A 22,438-nucleotide genomic window follows, 5' to 3' on the forward strand; every position below is an offset into this window, starting at 1 on the left:
GACCCTGAAGTAGAAATCATAATTATTAAACAATTATTTCTGGGTTACACTCAAAAGTATGATTTTTCTGTATTTATGGAGACAGCGGGGCTGTACACACCTACTTAGCTCTGGCCACACCCACAGAGCATTGGTCACAGCTACCCTGCTTCTTATAATAGGCCCTTGAACATTTTCAGCTCCAGGCCCATGCGGCCCTTAATCCGGCCCTGGTTACATGGGATGCGACTGTGTCAGCTAAAGCCCAGCTGGTTGCGGTCGCATCCTTTACGAACGTGCCAGGTAAGTGGTTAAACAATCCTTCATGTGATGGTGTCAGAACAGATATGTGGCATAGCAGTATTCAATCACAAGGTGGCAAACTGCACCAGTGTTTGGAACATTTATTAGAAAAAGGAACTCATGGTTACAGCGCCTCTTGGTACTTACTTAGCATTACGGTAGTCAGGGCCTATATGAAGATCCAGGTCTTGGCTTTCTGCCTTAAATGGTGCTTGTAGGTTGACAGTGACAGGACCGGAATCTTCTGTGAGCGTTAAGGTTATAATATTAACCAAGAAATGTCTGTGAGAACGATGAGCAAAGAGATGCTGGGTAGCTGTAAATGAAGAGCACCGGACGATATGGCTAAATATACCTAAAAGACATCAGAGGAATAAACCAAAACGTCATAGAATGAAGAGTTAGACTTGGAAGTACAACAGCTGAATAGCTATTAAAAAACCAGTAAACACAATCAGCAAACCTTTAATGAAACATTTCCAGCAGTATCTAACCCTCCATCACATTGTGAGAGGCCCTACTGGGAACCGTGACTGACTATTCCTGTCAGAGAGGCTGACTGTCTGCAATGCCTGCCTCCCTTTTCAAATCATTATATGCAATGTAAGATCTTATATAAATAACCTTAATAGCTATTACCTATTAGGTTAACGTTTGTGTTAAGGATTTGTTTGATTAACCATCGATCCCCAGCTGCTCTTAAGAATTAGGCCAGAATGTATTTGGAGAGGGTCCTCCAACTGGGTACACACCTAACAGATAAGCCAAAAGATTTTTGGACCTTAAAAACGATCCTGGTGAACATCTGATTTCGAGCATACACACTAAACAGTTATTGAGCTGAGAAGAGGCACGTCATTGCTGAACCCGACTGTTGGAATTCTGTACAGACATTTTCAGCCTGTCAGGTCTGATGAATGTTGTCCACATATCAGGCTAGAGAAACACTGATGTGTCAGGTCCTTTTTCAGGGCGTGCCCTAATGAGCATCTGCCAATTGGTACAAATATGCAGAGGCCCTGGAGTTTTTGGTGAGATGAACAATTTCAAACACCATAGGGTTGCTCAGATGTTTTATGTGTGACCGATGTTCCCGATGTCTTGTCTTTCGTATGCAAGCGGCGGATGTGAGATGCCGTAGCTGGGTGTCTCTGTGCACAAGACATCAGAGTCATTAGCATATTTCCGTAGAAACGCTGCGTACAAAATTGCAGTCATATCGGGATTTGCATACACGGCTGAGTCAGGCCCTTTGCCCCTTGGGGAGGGTAGAGGGGGGCATATTTAAAATGTGCAGAGAGATTTACATTTGATAGGCGTGTCCATAAAATCTAAATTGCATTTTATAAATTAAGCTATACAGCATTTGTGGACTATATGCAAAAGCAGCCAGTATTTACCCTGCAAAATTGCTAAATGTTTTTGCACCCCTTGCATTGGAACATGGTTTGTTCCAGGTGCATAGTTACTTGCTTTTTGAATTCCTCTCTACCCAAAATCAGCCCCAATGAGTACATCAATTACAGCTTTTTTAATTCATTTTATTTATTAAGTTTCTTATATAGTGCAACATATTCTGTTGCGCTTTTTAATTGGAAGCATTAATAGAACAAAACTGGGTAATAACAGACAGACATATTCAGTAGGTAGGAAGCCCGTGCTCGCAAGCTTATAATCTGTAGGGAAATAGGCATTGATACACAAGGATAGGTGCTATATATTGCATTTTAGTCCATCCAGAATGCACAGTTTCTTGGTGGGATGCATGACCCAGTCACACAGGAATGTCGGCCAAATGTCAGGAGGATGTAAAAGAAAGACAATGTGTGAGGTTATGTGTGGACTGTGAATGGGGATGTAATTAGATATGGAAGCTATGAAGGCTATGTGGGAGGTTCTGGAATCTGATAAGCTTGCCTGAAGAGGTGAGTTTTCAGGGAACGCTTGAAGGATAGGAGACTAGAGGAAAATCTGATTGTGCATGGTAAGGCATTCTATAGAGTGGGTGCAGCCCGAAAAAAGTCCTATAACCGTGAATGGGAGCAAGTAATGCGTGGGGATGAGAGAGGAAGATTTTGTGCTGAGCGGAGAAGTATGTTGGTGTGGTTTGGTTAATAGCCTTATGTGTAAGTAAAAGTATTTTGTATTGAATACGGTAGAAAACCGGCAACCAATGGAGGGACTGACAGAGCGGGGCAGCAGACGATGAACATTTCGCAAGGAAGATAAGCCTTGCAGCTGCATTCATAATGGATTGTAATGGCGGTAGCCTGTTTTTGGGAAGACCAGTAAGGAGGCTATTGCAATAGTCAATGCGGAAATAATAAGTGCATGGATTACAGTTTTTGCAGTGTCTTGTGTGAGATATGGTCGAATTTTGCATATGTTTTTTAGATGTATGTAATGATTTTGAGACAGATTGAATGTGGGGAACAAAGGACAGTTCAGAGACAAGGATGACACCAAGGCAGCGAGCTTGTAGGGTAGGGTGGATTGTCGACTTACCAACAGTGATAGAGAGATCAGGTTGGTAACTGTTAGTGACCGGTGGAAAAATAATTAATTCTGTTTTAGAAATATTAAGTTTCAGGTGGTGGGATGACATCCAAGATGAAATGGCAGAAAGACATTCAGTGACACGGACCAATACAGATGGTGATAAATCTGGAGAAGATAGGTAGATTTGAGTATCATCCGCATACAGATGGTACTGAAATCCAAAAGAGCGGATTAGTTTGCCAAGAGAGGTGGTATAGATTGAGAATAGTAGAGGACCTAACACAGAGCCTTGAGGTACTCCAACTGATAGAGGTAGCAAAGAGGAGGCAGAATCAGAAAAACGAACAGTAAAAGAGCGATCAGATAGGTAGGAAGAGAACCAAGAAAGAGCTGTGGGCCTGATTCAGACCCGCTCGCAAGCGGGTCGATAGTGGCCCAGTGCGCACGCGCGGCATGCTCAACGCACGTGCGTGAGCCCCGTAGCGAGTGAGATCTTCACTCGCTCCGGAGCTCGCAGCAAAACGGGGCGGCTGTCGATGTTGATCGACAGCTCGCCCCATTTTGTAGGCAGGTGGGGGGGTGGCTGAACAAACTGAGGCGTTTCCGAATGCCTGCCATTTGTGGGCGTCCCTACTGACATCACTCGTGGTCGTGATGTCATAGGGTCTACTCGCAATGCCGATGGTCGCGATAATCGCGACCATCTCCTGCCCGCTCGCACTAGCTGTGGGTGGGAACCCACAGCTTAGCGAGAGGCCTGGAAAAAAGAAAATAAATACTCCCCGCCCTGATTCAGAGCGTGCGCTCGCAAATAGCGAGCGGCTCTGAATCAGGCCCTGTGTCCTTAAGACATAGGGATTGTAGTGTTTGTATGAGAAGAGAGTGGTCAACAGTGTCAAAAGCAGCAGAGAGATCTAGAAGAATTAGGAGTGAGTAATGGCCTTTAGCCTTGGCAGTGACCAGATCATTTACTACCTTAGTCAGTGCTGTCTCTGTGGAGTGTTGGGAACGAAAGCCGGACTGAAGAGGGTCCAATAAGTTGTGTGAGTTAAGAAAGTGTGTGAGGCAGGTGTAGACAAGTCTCTCAAGTAGCTTGGAGGGGCATGGGAGCTTTTGCAGTGTCTATAGCTTTTCACCGCCATCTCAGGATGACCTCAGCTAAACTCGGCAATGGGGACAAGCCAAGTCAGACTACGATGTGCATACGCAGACTTTAGCTGGACGTGCATATATCGCTTTAAACATTTGCTGAAAATAGGAAAAAGCCATTGTAGGGAAGAAGAGTCCTGGTATGCTATATAGCAGCGATGCAATGTTCTGTTTCCTTAGGTAACCCCATCCACTCATAAAGGCGGTACTGCCCACTTGGGAAATACGGATTTAGAATCATGGATGGCAAATTTTTTAGGTGTTTTCAATATTGAATTAATCAATTTAAGACTAATTATTAAAATAAATATGAAGTAATATTTTTAAACTTTTGAATATGGCTTCTGACTCCCACATCATCAGCAGTGAGGAGAGAAAATACACTAACTAAACTTAACAGCTGTGTGAAGAGGCAGGTATCCAATTAGCCCCGATATATTTTCGGGGGAAAAAAAAACAGGATTTTTTCACCAGTAATCCCCAATTTTCACTGATTAGCTCCCCCCGCATATCCAATTTTTTTCGGACGACGTGCAGCGGAGAAAAATAAAGCACTTTTCTAAAAAAATCCACGATAAGTGCCGGCATCGGGTGGCACTTCGGGGCTAATTAAACAGCCCTGTGATGATCCATTAGCAACACTACTTTAGAGCTGCTAATAGGATACCGGCATATGTATTCAGTGGCCATATATACCCCTTGTAGAGCACACCAGCCCTGATAGAGTTTTTTTGATATTTACTGGAGCTGACTACTACTGCAGTCACTTAGTAGCTGCTTTAGAACAACAACCCACACCAGCACCTGAATTTATCCTAAATTGTTAATTTTCTTTGCTGATAGAGGTCTTAGGGCCTGATTCAGAGTTGGGAATAGAGAGAGAGATAGCACTTAACTGTGTACCTGGGAAAACCATGTTGCAATGCAAGGGGTGTGAATACATAAATTTTTTTGCATGTAGGTAAATACTGACTGCTTTTGCATGTAGCCCACATATACAGCACAGCTTTATTATTACACTGCACTTTAGATGTCAGTTTGGACACCTCCCTCCCAAATCTAAATCTCTCTGCACATTTTAAATCTGCCCCACCTGCAGTGCAGCATGGTTTCACCAAGATCATCAGTTGAGAGAGAGATCTCTCTCTATTCCCAACTCTGAATCAGGCCCTTTGTCCTTTAAATCAGTGGTTCTCAATGATTTGTGGCGAGTACAATTTTCCCCTCCATAGCTCTCATTGTCCCCTCCATATAGCACATTTTCCCCTCCATAGCTCTCATTGTCCCCTCCATATAGCACATTTTTCCCTCTATAACTCTCACTGTCCCTTCCATATAGCACATTGCCCCTTCCATAGCTCTCACTGTCCACCCCACATAGAACATTGCCCCCTCCATAGCTCTCACTGTCCCCTCCATATGAATGCCATCTTCCATAACTGATGCTTTTAATTGTAAGAATAGTCTGTTTTGAAAGTTTGTTTTGCAATCGTGGGTCTGCAACATCCCCCATCATTAAATAGTTTGTTGAACAAATTGCTCAAACACTCCCTCCCCCTGTACCAGCTGACCTAGCATCTCCTACAAAGGGGAATCATTTAAGAGCCTGCAAAGGCTTGGCCTGCCACTATAGCCTGTATCATAAGCATGTCATCTGAAGCATGTCATCTGAAGCATGGAGTTAGAACCTGAGTTTGAACTGGATTTGGACTACCTTCTAAACCAAAATGGAACAATTTCTCAAACACTGCAGCTCTGGAATGCTACCACTACGCCATCAATTCACCCCCCAACCTCCCCTTATACTGGGTTTGGGGGCAGTCTCATGCTGCATCCCAATCGCACTCAACAAACTTCTGGATGCGACAAGCTCTCACTCTCGAACGAGGGAAACGCTTGGTACAGTCATGTTACCTGTAACAGTTTACGTTATTTTTAATTTCTTATTAACTTTACCATGGTTTTTACTAGGGGAGAGCGGGTTCGGATTTCTGATATCCGAACCCCCCCGAGCCCCCCCAATCCGAGGCCGATCCGAGTCAGGCGGGAAAAGTCGAAATCGAGGCAAAACGTCATCATCCCGCCTTCCGGGTCTCGCGGGTTTTGGAACCTATATAAGGTACCCGCGTCTGCGCCATTTTCTCACTCGGCTGTGGACAGTGAAGAGGGAGGGTGGGAGTTAGGGCTGGCTGGGCTGTGTAGTGTAGTGTAGTGTTGTAGTGTAGTGTAGTGCAGTGTAGTGTTGTGCTGTGCTGCGCTGTGCTGCTGTTGTCCATAGGGGCTGTGTCCACTACTTCAAAGTCCATAGGGGCTGGCTGGATTGTGTTGTGCAGTCAGTTGTCCACTCCAAAGTCCTGTGCAGTGTCCCAGTCCTAAAGGGGTGCTGTAGTGTTGTCCAGGGGGTGCTCTGTCCGTCAGGGGTGCTGTGGCTGTGGCTGCACGTGAATCAACAAAGGAGCAGCGCCAAGCGTGCGTCTGTGTCCCATAAGTAAAAGGCCGGCTGGCTTGTCCGTTAAATGGTGCTGTAACCCCCAAAGGGGACTCCAAACAAAATAAAAAAATATATTTTTCTGTGTTTGTGAATTGTGTGCGCAGTAGCCGCACGTGCATCAACAAAGTAGTGCCAAGCGTGCGCCTGTGTCATAAGTAAAGGGCCGGCTGGCTTGTCCATTAAAGGGTGCTGTAACCCCCAAAGTACACTCCAAACAAAATAAAAAAATATATTTTTTTGTATTTGTGAATTGTGTGCGCAGTAGCCACACGTGCATCAACAAAGGAGCAGCACCAAGCGTGCGCCTGTGTCCCATAAGTAAAGAGCCGGCTGGCTCATTTCTTAAAGGGTGGTGTAACCCACAAAGTGCACTACTCTCCAGCAAAAATAAAATATTTTCTGTGTTTGTGTGCGCCTTAGCCGCACGTATATATCAATATAACATAAATGGAGGACCAAACTTTCTCCGATAAAAATAAAATAGGGAAAGATCAAGAACCACTTCCTCCTAGTGCTGCTGCTGGGAGTTGTTCATCATCCCAGAGAGGAAGTAGGAACACCACTACTTTTACTAAACAATTGACCCTCCAACAGTCCTTAGCGAGGAGGATGAAGTACGACAGCAGTCATTCTGAAGCAAAATGTATAACTGAGGCCTTGACTGCTATGTTGGTGTTAGACGTGCGTCCAGTATCCGCCATTAGTGCAGTGGGATTTAGACAATTGATGGAGGTAGTGTGTCCCCGGTTCCAAATCCCGTCTAGATTCCACCTGCATCCTCAAAGCAGCAGCGACAAGCGTGCATCTGTGTCATAAGTCAAGGGCCGGTTTGGACATCTGGTCCGGACTGAAGGACGTGCCAACAATTTCTGACAAGTCTACTGTCACTGCATATGATACTGTCCTCAAAGCAGCAGCGACAAGCGTGCGTCTGTCTGTTAAAGGGTGGTGTAACCCTCAAAGTGCGCTCCACAAACAATAAAAAAATTCTTTTTTTTCTGTCTTTGTGAAATGTGTGGGCTGTAGCCGCACCTGCATCCTCAAAGCAGCAGCGACAAGCGTGCGTCTGTCTGTTAAAGGATTACATCGGTGACAGCATCCAAGTAGGCATGTCAGACAGTCCGTACATGTACTGGCAGGAAAAAGAGGCAATTTGGAGGCCCCTCTACAAACTGGCTTTATTTTACCTGAGTTGCCCCCCCTCCAGTGTGCACTACGAAAGAGTGTTTAGTGCAGCTGGGAACCTTGTCAGCAAAAGGCGTAGGAGGTTGCTTCCACAAAATGTGGAGAAGATGATGTTCATAAAAATGAATTATCAACTTTTCCAGGGAGACCAGCCTCCAGAACGTACAGAGGGACCTGTGGTGGTGGATTCCAGCGGGGACGAATTAATACTCTGTGAGGATGAGGATGTACACAACACTGAAGAGGGTGAGGAAATGGTGAATGAGGAGGATGAGGACGACATCTTGCCTCCGTAGAGCCAGTTTGTGCAGGGCCAGATTAATTGCCAGCTTGTTTTGTGGGGGCCCAAACGAACCAATCATTTCAGCCACAGTCGTGTGGCAGACCCTGGCGCTGAAATGATTGGTTTGTTAAAGTGTGCATGTCCTGTTTATACAACATAAGGGTGGGTGGGAGGGCCCAAGGACAATTCTATCTTGCACCTCTTTTTTTTCTTTGCATTATGTACTGGTTGGGGCCTAGTTTTTCAAACTGCCATCCTGTCTGCCACTGCAGTGTCACTCCTAGATGGGCCACGTGTTTGTGCCGCCCACTCGTGTCGCTTAGCATAGTCATCCATCTACCTCGGTGCAACCTTTTGAACATAAAAACACTATTGTGAGGTGTGAGGTGTTCAGAATAAACTGGAAATGAGTGGAAATTAAGGTTTTTGAGGTTAATAATAGCATAGGAGCAGAAAAATCAACACATTCTGTGATTTTAGCTGTTTTTATGCTTTTTTAAAAAAAAATACAGATCCAAACCACAAAACCCAGAAACCAAAACACCGAAGGGTGGTTTTGGCAAAACCAATCCAGATCCAAAACACGAAGAAAGATCCAGATCCAAAACCAAAACGTGGTCGGTGCACACCCCTAGTTTTTACCTTATAATGCTCTCGCTATTCTTTTAAGATGGCCTTTTTATAGCTTTGTATTTAGCCTCTCATTCATTATTTTAATTTTCTCTTCGCCTGGATGTTATACTTCCGCTACTTGCACACCCTGCCAGATGTAACCTACACAGTGCGCCCCAGAGTGTTGTCTGGATGGTTATTTCTTAGCAGGATGAACAAACACGTGGATCTATTCAGTCAGGGTGTATTATATTACAAATGTTTCAGTCACCCATATACATCATGCCCAAACTGCATCACTGTTTGCAGTATTTGCTACTCCCTGTTTTGAACCATGTACTTCCGCCCCACTGTATGATATGCCTGCGTGCTATACCTCCAATGAAGTACATCCTCCTTAGGCAGTATGTACTTCACATGGATCTATTCACAAAGGGTATATCATACAGCCACACATATCAGTTTTCCCATGTATGCCTTGGGTCCTTGTACGGCTCCCACATGGTAACCTACATAGTGTGCCCAACATGGCTGCCTCACCTGGTACACTCGTGGATGGGATGAAAAATACATTGACCTGACTATTATGGTGGGACCCTACTCCTAGCGTTAGGACGCTGCAACGACTCATTTTGTGTCATCTCTTCTAGGCATAACCTATTCCACCAAGGGTAATCCTACGTAGTGTGCCCAAGATGGCTGCCTCATCTGGTACTTTTTGTTGGTGAAATATATAAACCGTGGAAGTTATTTTGCAAAATGTCTGCACCAACCCTGCAATATGTTTATTGTGCTCTTTAGATTCTGGTTGCTTTTAATTATCTCTGTGTGGTTTTCTATTTTCTGCAATACCTAATCCTTGAACAATGTACCATGTATTCTGATGTCTGAAAAGAGACTTTGAGTCCTGCGGGAGAAAAGCGCTATATAAATACAATTATTATTATAAATTACTTCTTCACATACTGTAAAATAGGAATCCACCCATCTGTCATCCTTGCCCTCTGTCCCATGCTTATTGCCTACCCCATCTGTGTCACCCCTGTCTGACTGCCCCTCCCCTTTAGAATGTAAGCTCTCACGAGCAGGGCCCTCTTCCCTCATGTGTTTTTCCTTCCTTTACGTAGATTGTTATCTACTCTATACTCCAAATGTTTATATACCATGTTCTTGTCCTGCAATGTCTTGTACTGTATGTCACTGTTTTCTTGTTCTGTTCAACTGTTTATGTACTGTTTCTGTACTTTGTACTTTGTAAGATGCTGCGGAACCCTTGTGGTGCCAAATAAATAAAAGATAATTATAATAATAATATAGCACATTGCCCCCTCCATAGCTCTCATTGTCCCCTTCATACATCACATTGCCCCCTCCATAGCTCGCATTGTCCCCTTCATATAGCACATTGCCCCTCCACAGCTCTCACTGCCCCTCCATAGCTCCCATTGTCCCCTCTCCAAAGCACATTACCCCATCCATAGCTGTCACTGTTCCCTCCATATAGCACATTGCCCCCCCCCATAGCTCTCACTGTTCCCTCCTTATACAGTAGCACAATGCCCACTCCATAGCTCTCACTGTTCCCTCCTTATACAGTAGCACAATGCCCACTCCATAGCTCTCACTGTCGCCTCCCCAAAGCACATTTCCCCCTCCATAGCTCTCACTGTCCCCTACATATAGCATATTGCCCCCTCCATAGCTCTCACTGTCCACCCCACATAGAACATTACCCCCTCCATAGCTCTCACTGTCCCCTACATATAGCATAGTTCCCCCTCCATAGCTCTCACTGTCCCCTCCATATAGCACATTGCCCCCTCCATAGCTCTCACTGTCCCCTCTATATAGCACATTTCCTCCTCGGTAGCTCTCAATCTTAACAAACAATAAATCCAGATCAATGCAGCCACTTATATAAAATCACCTGAAAATGACACAGTGTAGAAGATGTTAAGGAGTTGACATCCTTGATAGCCTCTGGTATGAAGATTGAAGTTAATGGCTCAGCTGTGAGAGCCGTGCTGGGTTATCCGCTATGGAAGTAATGTGACCAGGTACTCAGTTTACTCTTTCGGGTGACGATCAATGTGACCTCAGTGCAGCTACTGTTAATAAGCTGCCGGACACTGGCCCCAGGCTTGGTGCAGTGCTGCTAATAGGTAACCAGAATGTGGCCCCAGTGCAGCTGATAATGGCACCCTATAGGTGTTCCACTTAGGCAGAGCAGCCACGCGTGGGGTAGTCCCGGCCACTGTGAGGTAGTAGAGGTTAACTGAGCAGCGTGAGGACTCTGGCCCCCAGTTATTAATGATCGCTATTGCAATGCGATATGGGCATGACATTACCACTCAATATGCGATCCTAGATGTATCATCCGGCACATGCAGGGACACAGGCTCTGAAAGAAGCCCGTCCCTGTGATGTGCTCGGAGAGCTGCCGGGGCTGCTCCGTATGTGCAGCCACGCTGACTGCACATGCACAGCCGCCATAGCCCATAGGCTACAGCGGCTAGCGCCATCTTCAGATGGTGTTAGCTGTGGGGGATAATATCCGGAATGCATCACAATCTGGATGTTGGTGAATTTGACAGCATCGCATCCCCCATAGAAACCTATGGAGGATGTGGCTGCCTGCGGGAATGGAGGGATCACAGCAGGTATTGGAGATACCTGCTGCGGTACCCCCTTAATACATCCGGGGGAAACTTAATATTTGAGATTATACCTTAAATATACAATGATAAATGGGCACTATAGTCAGGAAGTAGCGCACTGCAAGTGCATGTAGTGATACATCGGAAGGAAAGACAGCAGAGTCGGCGGGAGCTCAGCAAAGGGAAACGTTATGTAATACTGCCGGCCGCATTTCGATTCCCGGCAGCGTCAGGCTGACAGTGGAACAGATCCTGGCAGCGGCAGCCCGACAGCGCTGGAAATCCCGATCGTCCCCAGGTAAGTATGAACTAACCTAACCTACCCCCTAACCTTCCCTTAGGGGTGCCTAACCTCCCCCCCAAGTGCCTAACCCTAATCCCCCCTCTAAGTGCCTAAACCTAACCCCCCCTTTCCCGCTGCCTAAACCTATGTCCCCCGGGGTGATGCCTAACCCTAACCCTCCCTCCCCCTAGCCTAACCCTAACCTCCTGGGGGGATGCCTAACCCTAAGTCCCCCCTGGGAGCCCTAAACCTAACTCTCCTCCCCCGCTGCTGTCCGCTCGCGGCGCCCGGCATCCCTTTGATCGGTGAAATGAGCGGCGTCTACATCTAGATGCCGGTCATTTCAACCTTGCCGGGATATGACAGTCGGGAAGCCGGCTGTCGGTATACTGTCAGCCGGCTTCCCGATTGCATCCCCAGCAAAGAGGTGGACAAATGATTTCTGGACACTACCCATCCGGGATTACTAAAATAGAAGAGTAATATAGTATACAAGTAATGGTATAGCAATGACAAATATCCAGGAAAAGTGAAAAGACTGTATGTTACCTGCTTTAATGTCTACAGAGAAACTCTCATCCAGAACCTTTCCTTTGGGGATGCAAAGCTTGACATTGAGAGGACTTGGGACATTTGCTCTGTGGCAGTCTCCTACTGTCCCATTGTACACACCGTTCACATGCAGGTAATCTCCATACACTCTTGTACCCAGATACCCATTAGCCATCGTTGCCATGAGGCGAGGGTCAGAAGGTAATGACTTTGCAGAGAATATCCAAGGATCATCTTCCACAAATGACATTGTTTTGACCTTAATTATCTGCAAAGAAACTAAGTTGGGTAAGTCATATAGTGGTGAATAAAAAGGTAAAGCAAAGATACTAGGAACGCTATTGTCTACAAGTATTCAACATTTTATTAGGTTCACAAATACAATATTACAAAACTGCTACCAATATATTAGTGTGCCATGATGTCATGGGCAGAGTGCAGAGATAAACAAGCTCAGTGCTTGCTTGGAGCATATAACCTGTGGTTAGTAGTCAGACTATCCCTATGCATAGGAAGAATGGGCGGCAATGACTATTGTTTTTCACCATTAGCGAATTTCTGAGGGCAATTTATAACTTATGATTGGGTGTGACATATAACATTCTGAAATAACCATCAAAAGAGAAATATATTCAACATTTTCAAATAGCTCCAAAAAGAATAGAGGATTTAACCACTTGCCTGACATTGTCGCTTCAGATGCGAGCACGGCAGCCTGGGCTTTCTCTGACATTGTCCCATCAGATGCGAGCACGCCAGCCTGGGCTTTCTCTGACAATGGCCCTCATTCAGAGCCGGATGCTATTTGCGGTCGTTCGTTTAAAAACAAGGGGTGGCTATTCAAATGATCCGTACGCACATTGCAGTCTGTTCACACCTCTAAGTCTGAACGAACGAGCAAAACATACGCTCGTTTATTTGTTAAAAACGCCCCCTGGCCGCACGCATCCTACGTCATGTCCGCTATTTATTAGATTAATCGAGTACATCGACCAGCGTATGAACTGCTCGCTATTCTTGTGGTTGGTGTTTGCTACCACAAATTTGCGTGCAGTTCTGGCTATAAAATAACCCAGTGACGTGGTCAATGACGCTGCTGTTTTAAATATACACACCCATAAAACGCCCGCTATGACCTTTAAGCACGCCTGCGTTCGGATCTCCACTCCCCATTTTCAAGCACCTTCCCCTGTTACCACCCACATACGCCTCATTCTGTCACTCAAAATAGCAGGCACTCACTATATAGCGTACAAAGGATTTTCGGCCGCACTGACTGGTTCGCGCATGCGTACTAAAAAGCGTACGCATGCGCAGATGTGCAAACATCGCTCGGAACGAACGTACTGCCGCTAACGAGCGGCTCTGAATGAGGGCCAATGTCCCATCAGATGCGAGCACGCCAGCCAGAGCTTTCTCTGACATAATCCCATCAGATGCGAGCACGCCAGCCTGGGCTTTCTCTGACATTGTCGCATCAGATGCGAGCACTCCAGCCTGGGCTTTCTCTGACAAAGGGCCTGATTCAGAGTCGCTCGTAAGCGGCCGCTCGTTCGTTCTAACCGATGTTCGCTCATCTGCGCATGCGTACGGATTGTAATATGCATGCGCAAACCAGTCAGTGCGGCCGTAAATAGTTTGTTCGCTATATAGCGAATGCCTGCTACTTTGAGTGACAGGATGAGGCGTATGTGGGTGGTAACAGGGGAAGGGGCTTGAAAACGGGGAGTGGAGATCAGAACGCAGGCGTGCTTAAAGGTCAAAACGGGCGTATTAAGGGTGTGCATAATTAAAACAACAGCGTCATTGACCACGTCACCTGGTTGTTTTATAGTCAGAACTGCTCGCATATAATGGTAGGAAAAACCAACCACAAGCATAGCGAGCAGTTCATACGCTGTTCGATGTACTCGATTAATCTAATAAATAGTGGACATGACGTATGGTGCGAGCGGCCAGGGGGTGTATTTTTCAAAATTACAACCGCAAGTTTTGCTCGCTCGTTCAGACTTAGAGGCGTGAACAGACCGCAATGAGCGAACGGTTCATTTGAATAGCCACCCCTTGTTTTGGAACGAACGACCGCAAATAGCGAGCGGCTCTGAATCAGGGCCAATGTCCCATCAGATGTGAGCACGCCAGCCTCGGCTTTCTGTTTTGACCTTAATTATCGAATTTCTGAGGGAAATGTATAAACCTTACGATTGGGTGTGACATATAACATTCTGAAATAACCATCAAAAGAGAAACATATTCAACATTTTCAAATAGCTCCAAAAAGAATAGAGGATTTAACCACTTGCCTGACATTGTCGCATCAGATGCGAGCACGGCAGCCTGGGCTTTCTCTGACATTGTCGCATAAGATGCGAGCACGCCAGCCTGGGCTTTCTCTGACATTGTTGCATCAGATGCGAGCACGCCAGCCTGGGCTTTCTCTGACAATGTCCCATCAGATGCGAGCACGCCAGCCTGGGCTTTCTCCGACAATGTCCCATCAGATGCGAGCACGCCAGCCTGGGCTTTATCTGACATTGTCGCATCAGATGCGAGCACGCCAGCCTGGGCTTTATCTGACATTGTCGCATCAGATGCGAGCACGCCAGCCTGGGCTTTCTCTGACAATGTCCCATCAGATGCGAGCACGCCAGCCTGGGCTTTCTCTGACAATGTCCCATCAGATGCGAGCACGCCAGCCTGGGCTTTCTCTGACATTGTCGCATCAGATGCGAGCACGCCAGCCTGGGCTTTCTCTGACAATGTCGCATCAGATGCGAGCACGCCAGCCTGGGCTTTCTCTGACATAGTCCCATCAGATGCGAGCACGCCAGCCTGGGCTTTCTCTGACATTGTCGCATCAGATGCGAGCACGCCAGCCTGGTCTTTCTCTGACAATGTCCCATCAGATGCGAGCACGCCAGCCTGGGCTTTCTCTGACATAGTCCCATCAGATGTGAGCACGCCAGCCTGGGCTTTCTCTGACGTCGCATGAGATGCGAGCATGCCAGCCTGGGCTTTCTCTGACATTGTCGCATGAGATGCGAGCACGCCAGCCTGGGCTTTTTCTGACATTGTCCCATCAGTTGCGAGCACACCAGGCTGGGCTTTTCCTGACATTGTCGCATCTGATGCGAGCACGCCAAACTGGGCTTTCTCTGACATTGTCGCATCAGATGCAAGCACGCCAGGCTGGGCTTTTCCTGACATTGTCGCATCTGATGCGAGCACGCCAGGCTGCACCCATAGCTCCTCCCCAAGTGTGTGCCGATCACTGCTGGTCACAGTTATTGGCCAGCTGGACTGCACACCCCACCCAGCGGCTGAAAAAAGGAGCAGCTGGCGGGGAAATGTAATGTAATCAGCCCTCAGACCCCCACCCAAGTGTACAAACATAGAGTCCTAGTGAAATGGGCAGGTCAGTGGGAGCGAAAACACTATTCCCTGAGATGAATATATCATCTTGACCCTGCAACTTATTTGCAATTTGCACTATCATGTGATGGGGTGGGTCTCCACAGGGGCTAGCTGGCAACTGTTAGCCTGGGGGGCAAGTCCAGGGCACTGGCCCATAAACAACGCCTTACCGTAAATAGAGATTGTGAGGTCTCGCGCGTAGACCGACCGCAAGAGCGTGTCCTAATCAATGGCTCAAATAGGGATGTTAGTTTCAATACATACACTTAAAAAAAAATTATAAGAGTAAAATAGAATGGTGGATATTTCTCAGAAACAGAGACAATATGGGGCCCCATTTAACAACGAAACAGAATAACTTTAGCACTTAAAGAGGTTATGATACTCTTTCAGTATCTAACAAACAGTAGTAAGACACATTCCCTAGCCCCAGTATGTCTCTGCCTCACTCCCCCAGACCCAGTGTGCGTCTCCCAGCTCCACACCCCCAGACCCAGTGGGGAAGCAATCGGGAAGCCGACTGTCATATGCCGGCAAGGGTGACATGCCGGGCATATGACGCCCGCATTTCCCAGACGCCGGGAGACCGGCATCCCGATCGTAGTGATGCCGGGCGCCGCGAGCGGACAGCCGCGGGGGGGGAGGGTAAGGGCTCCCAGGGGGGACTTAGGGTTAGACCCATTCCGACCCAGTGTGCATCTCTCAGCCCCACTCCCCCAGACCCAGAGCAGGGCCCTAGAAATGCCCCTTATGCAGAGCCCCCAGTAATGCCCCTTTATGCAGAGCTCCCAGTCTGGCCCCTATGCAGTGCCCTCAGGCTGGTAACTTATGCTGAGCCCCCAGGCTGGCCCCTTATGCAGTGCCCCCAGGCAGGCCCCATATGTAGTGCCCCCAGGCAGGTCCCTTATGAAGTGTCCCCAGGCAGGTCCCTTATGCTGAGCCCCCAGGCTGGCTCCATAAGCAGTGCCCCCAGCCCAGTACTTGTCTGAACATTGGCGTCGGCGATCCCACTCCCGCTGCTTCTGCCTGGCTCTGACTGGATCTAACTAGACCCAGCAGGCGCGCAGGGCAGGCTCCTCACGTCGCGGGTGACGTCATGACGTCACCCGCCCACTGCATCTCTGTGAACGCTTGCCTCTGAAGCAATCGGAGGCTTCTTTAGCCTCCGGTTGCTTCAGAGGCCAGCGTTCCACAGCAGGGGTTGGAGGTAGAGCACCCCGAGCAAGTCGCCTGCCCGTAGAAACGGCCCTGCCTGTACTGCCCGATCGGAGCTGTGCTCCGATCGTGGCAGGGATGTGGGCCGCATGCAGCCCGCGGGCCGGTTATAGCTGCCCGAAAGGAGCTCAGCTCCGATCGCGGCAGCAAGCCAGCGTAGGGACCGGCCCAGCGGGGACCGGCCCTGGGGCAGATGGCACCCTTCCTCCTGGCCCAGCCCACCACTGGGTCTCCAGTACACTCTGCCCTGCCCCCCACAGCAATCAGCTGAAACTGCAAAATGTAATAGTTGGCAAGTAAACAAACTCATAACATACCCATTTGTATTTTAACATGTGTTTAAGTTCTTACAAACACTACGGGGTATATTTACTAAAGTGCAGGTTTTTAGAAGTGGAGACGTTGCTCATAGCAACCAATTAGATTCTACTTATTTTTCTAACACCATCTAGAAGATAATAGCTAGAATCTGATTGGTTGCTATGGGTAACAACTCCACATCTAAAAACCAGCACTTTAGTAAATATATCCCTAATTTTTTTATTGTTGTCTGCAGCTCCTTTCATTATTCAGTGTTCACCTCACTGCTGCAATTAGTCACTAACAAACTACCCAACTGCTGTAACTTGGTCAGACTGTTATGTACTTACATGGATCTCTCCTCAGTGTGGAAATCTCACGAGAACAGGAAGGAAATGTGTTTTTTTTTCAGCAAACACAGAGATCATTCAATTTTTCCAGCAGCTTCCTCCTAGCTCTACAGTCTGAGGAGGAGTAATACGATGCATGTGTAAGGAAATGTAACTGTGCTAATGGGCAGGGCACACATCTCTGAGGGAGTGTTTTTATATTTTAACTGTGAATCAGTAGAGTCTGTGATGTTATTCTCGTAGGTTTGGTGTACTATGTAGGTTTGGTGACGTGTACACCTTTAAACAGCTCCTTCTTTACATTGATGGTTTAGTGTCTCAACTCAGTGCTCAGTCTGCCAGGAGATATTTTAAAGGATTTGTTTATATCAGTGGTTCCCAAATTATTTGCTGTGGCACCCTGGGGTGCTGTGGGACCAACACCTGTTCAACCATTAGGCTCATCAGGCTGCAGCCTAGAGTGTACAGATTTTGGGTCACCTGGCACCACCAGCGGGAGGAGTGATGCAACTGTTTAGCCAGCAGCTATTTTTTTAAAAGGTGCCTGATGGAGCAATTCAGTTGTTGCTCCGTCTAAAAGAAACTATATAGAAAGAAAATTCTATTGCACAGAAACAATAGGTTAATGTTATTAGAAAGATACCCCTGAGTATTTAAGGATTGTCATATATTTATTCATCTTCATCAGATAGGGGGTGTTGCCATAGGTCAAGAGTTATAGTTAGACCAAGAAGAGACAAAAGAACCTATAGTTGGCGCACTAATAAACTAAAATTTTACTTTTATTTATTGATAATAAAACATACTATAGTCATATATAGAGAAATATAAAATTAGTGATAGAGTGCAGAAAATGAAAATTAAGTGTATAAAAAACAGAAAGTCCCGCTATGTGTTGGTTCCTGTTCTAGAATCAATTAGTCCACAGCATGTATTATAACCGTTGAAAATGAAATAGTAAATTGTGTTCTATCTTGGTTACATATTCAGTAAGTAATGCTCAATTGAGTACACAAATACTATATATTCTTTATGCAAAGCCTTAGATTATCCTGCGGATGTTGAGGTTGTGGTTTTTATCAACTCGATTTTATATTAAATTGCAACATTGTATCAACGAATTTTGAGAGCTATCAGTATATGCATACTGTTTATAGAGTAACTGGACACAATGATGAGTGTTAATTAAATTTATTAAAATAGCACTTACATAATAAAGAATGTCTGGTTAACTTTGTAAAATCGAGTTGATAAAAACCACAACCTAGGGTTAATGCTTCGGATGGGAGGCCCGGTGAAAGGGCTCCCCTGGCTGTGGCATTGTCCCCGCACTAGAAAAAGTCCAGTGCTGGTTCTGGATAATACAGGGGGACCCAATGCATTTTTTCCCCCTGTATTTCCAGAACCAGGACCGGATCAGCGCCCAGTACTGGTTGCTCAAAGTTAGGGGGACCCCTACTTCGTTTGTCCCCCGTATTTTGGCAACCAGGGCTGGTTCTGACTAGCTTGGTGCTGGTTGTGCTTAAGTACGAGGGACCCCTATGTTGTTTGTCCCCCGTATTTTGCACAACCAGGACTGGGTCACTAAAGCCCGGGGCTGGTTGCTCTTTTGGGGGGAGGGGGTCACACCGTTTTTTGTTTTTTTTTACACAGGTTTAATAATTTTTATTAGACACAGATGCACGGACGAAGATCCGTCAATGCATCTGTTTCTTCATGCATGCAGCACAGAACTCTTTGTTCCATGCCTGCAAGCATCGTATCCGAACAACATTTCATAGAGGCATAAACACTGTACGATATGCCGCAGGGTCGTGTCCGAGATTGGCAGATCTTGCCTGCAACAGGCAAGATCTGAAGATGCGATGTACGACCAACGGGGACGCGCATCGGCATTAGGACATATTTTACAAGATCTCTCGTTCCGATGCAACGGAATCGGGCGGATCATGTAAAATATCGTCTAGTGTGTAGGCACCTATACACCGACTACAAAAGGATACTTGGAGCCCAGACAGCAGAATCCAGTAGGATGAAAAGGTAACCGAAGGTACAGGAATCTGACAGAATTATATGGCCTAGAACACAGGTTCTCAAACTCGGTCCTCTGGACCCCAAACAGTGCATGTTTTCCAGGTCTCCTCACAGAATCACAAGTGAGATAATTAGCTCCACCTGTGGATCTTTTCAAATGTCAGTGAGTAATGACTACACCTGTGCACCTGCTGGGTGACCTGGAAAACATGACCTGTGTGGGGTCCCGAGGACCGAGTTTGAAAACCACTGGCCTAGATGGAACTATAGAGCAGGTATAAATAAGAGTTGCACGTTTAAAAAAAATAAATTCAAAAATCATCTGTTAGTAAATGTGTGATTTAGACCCTGAAACACAAAATGGACCAATCATAGACATAGTAAATATACCCTTGGACTATAAAGGCGGATTTTGGGAAACTCTGAAATGAGGTCAAACCTCCAGAAATGGTATTTTCTGGATGTTTGACCACATATCAGTACTCCCACCCTAAAATTTACAAATATATATAGCTTCAGGGCTGTCCAAACGTATTTAGGTTGAGGGGGCAAGATATAATTTTGGTGCCCCTAAATCGCTGACGGTCACCCCCTCAACAGCAGCTGCAGTAACCCACCACACCACCAACCTGATACAGGGGTTAAACAGTAGTAATGCCAGGATCTCACCAGCAGGAGCTATAAAGTGGCAGCCTGGAGCATACAGGGTTTGCTGGGTATTGTAGTGCATCTGATGTCGAATGCACCATCAGGCTCTAAGCTCACCGTGAGGGCAGGTAGATAGCCATTTTTGGCTGTAGCAGGGTGCAAGGAGCCTGGGATACATCCTTTGCTAATGGACGCCGGAGGAGAGAGACCCTTGCATGGCCGCTCATGCGCAGTATGCATGTTGCAGGACGGACCTGCTGTGAGAAACAAGGCGGATCCTAGTGCCCGCCAGCTCTGTACTATGTGACAGAGGCAGTACAGGGCACTGCTCTCCCAAGAGCATTGACTGGCGCCTTTCAAATGTTTTGTTGGGGAGGCGAGCTGCCCCCTGCGCCCACCCTTTCTGGTGTCTGTGCATAGCTTACATTCTATTGTGAATTAGAAGCCAGATTTCAACTCAAAGCAGTGAAAGTCCAGAGTTATGGCACTGAGAGAACAGAACTCTATTGTTAAGTTATAATAGTGTTGCCTTTGTGCTATTTATATAAAGAATTGCAATGTTCTGTTGTTCCACTGTGTGCCGCTATATACACACACTAAATACAGATGTAAAAGCCACTGTTCTACATCACAAACATCTACTAAAGATACCAAGGGGATTATTTACCAAGTTCTGGTTCTAAAATCTGGCGCTTCCGATTGTGTTTATGCCTGAAAGTTAAAAGGACAATGCTTTTATTATCCGTGCTTTGCTAGTAAAATCATTGCCTTTTTACATTTCTGACATAAACACGATAGGAAGACGCAGATTTCAGAACCCAAAGCTTAGTAAATAAACCCCCAAATTATTTCAACAAGCCTGTGGAACACTAGCTAAGGTGGCCCACTTCATTATAAAAAAAGTAGTATATCTTTGCGCCTGGTTTATTTAAGGAAACTGCATTAAGATAAACAAATTAAAATACAAAAATGACTAAAAGGTCAGACCCTGGCATTGTTACTATCAGATTTAAGGGGGAATTCAAATTGCCGCTATAAGCCACTTATTCGGAAAGAAACGGATTATCATACAGATTTATACTTTTCGCACAATCCTATTAGCTGCGGTTTTTATGTGTGCGAAATTTGAAATGCAGTTTTTGCAAATTAGTTTTTATCACCTCCTGAGCAGGTGAACAGTTGGGGAAAATCCCTATTTCAAGGTAAAAATGTCAGGACTTGGATCAGAACCACTGGGACACGCACCTTAATGACTAATTATCAAAATAATTTTTTTATTCTCTTCATTTGGCCAATAATGACATGTAATTTTGGGGGTGAAAAAGTGCAGGAAAATGGGTTAATTGATATGGGACAGGTATATGGGATGCTGTATGAGTGGAACAGGTGTTTTTAAGATTGCAGGTGGGTGCTAGAGGTGTATTTTGAAGGTTTTTTAAATACACAAATATATACTTATGGGCCTTTTTATGCACCCCCAATGTAAAAAGTACATTTATTTTGCCAAAATGAACACTTGCTCTCTAATATTATTTGTCTGTTTTAGAAATATGGCTAAAGCAACCATTTGACACATTTTAAGAATCTCAAACACTTTAATTAGGGCCACTAATACACTTCCATATTGTTATCCTATATCACTTTGGGCAGGAGGCATGACGCATCCTACCATTATTATCATGCATGCAATTACGCTGGTATGCATGTAGAAAAATGCAAAGGACAGCTCTCTTGGTAAGAGCTGTCCTTTGCGAGCGAGGGACTACTGGTCCTTCTTCGCATGCGGGGGGGGGGGGGGGCTGCGTCGAGATGTCACATGCCCGATGTGTCAATGGATGACACCATGCAGCTGTCCCCATGTAAACGTGGGGGGGGGGGGGTAAGCAGGACTACACACACCGTATTTTAAATATAAGAGGTGCTACCATACAGAGACTTATAGTGCCATACAGGAAAAATAAAATGCAGGTGCACACTCTAAGCACTAAGAATACTGCTTGTCAAAACAATTATGATAAACTCTACAATTAACATGGAGTAAAAACAAGGTTCTTAGCACAAAGTGAGTGCCCATCTACCAGTTCAAGGTAATGTCAGGTCACTAGGGTTTTGTTGTCCCGAGCCAGGAACTTTAGGGTTGGCTTTTGTATTAGGGGAGATTATAAAGCTAGGTGGCTTGATGAAGCTCCACCTAATACAGTTTAGTAGTAGTGTGGGTAAGGTATCAAGACACAGATTTTTATCAATGATAGTGCTCTCAAAGAGCTACTGTTAAACTGCATACACACGGTACGATCTGTACCACCAACAACTTGAAAGATATATTTCAGTGAAGTCATCCTGCCACATCTCTGAACAGGCAAAGTTGACAATATCGTGCAAGCTGGCCTGCATGTACAGACGATCATAGATATCGTTATCGTTCATGCGGGAACGCGCATCGTTGGTCGTTCACCTGCATAAAAATGAATGATTTTTATTATT

General features: G+C 46.0%; 1 protein-coding gene across 2 annotated transcripts in view; it reads right to left on the bottom strand.

Annotated features, from left to right (window-relative positions):
- The window catches only part of PGGHG (protein-glucosylgalactosylhydroxylysine glucosidase), a 106,564-nt gene that overhangs the window by 55,872 nt on the left and 28,254 nt on the right, over positions 1-22,438 (bottom strand). The window contains exons 1-3 of one of the 2 annotated variants that reach the window (XM_088468368.1): positions 17,273-17,421; positions 11,991-12,261; positions 430-637 (exon numbers count right to left, since the gene is read on the bottom strand). In XM_088468368.1, coding sequence (XP_088324494.1) covers positions 430-637; positions 11,991-12,243 — 461 coding nt within the window. In that variant the 5' untranslated portion in view covers positions 12,244-12,261; positions 17,273-17,421. Of the gene's footprint in view, positions 1-429; positions 638-11,990; positions 12,262-17,272; positions 17,422-22,438 lie in introns of those variants that run through there. The other variant, XM_088468367.1, reaches the window with a different exon arrangement.

The sequence above is a fragment of the Taudactylus pleione genome, unplaced genomic scaffold (genome assembly GCF_031769625.1).
Source record: "Taudactylus pleione unplaced genomic scaffold, aTauple2 ptg000085l, whole genome shotgun sequence".
In the NCBI taxonomy this organism is placed as follows: domain Eukaryota; kingdom Metazoa; phylum Chordata; class Amphibia; order Anura; family Myobatrachidae; genus Taudactylus; species Taudactylus pleione.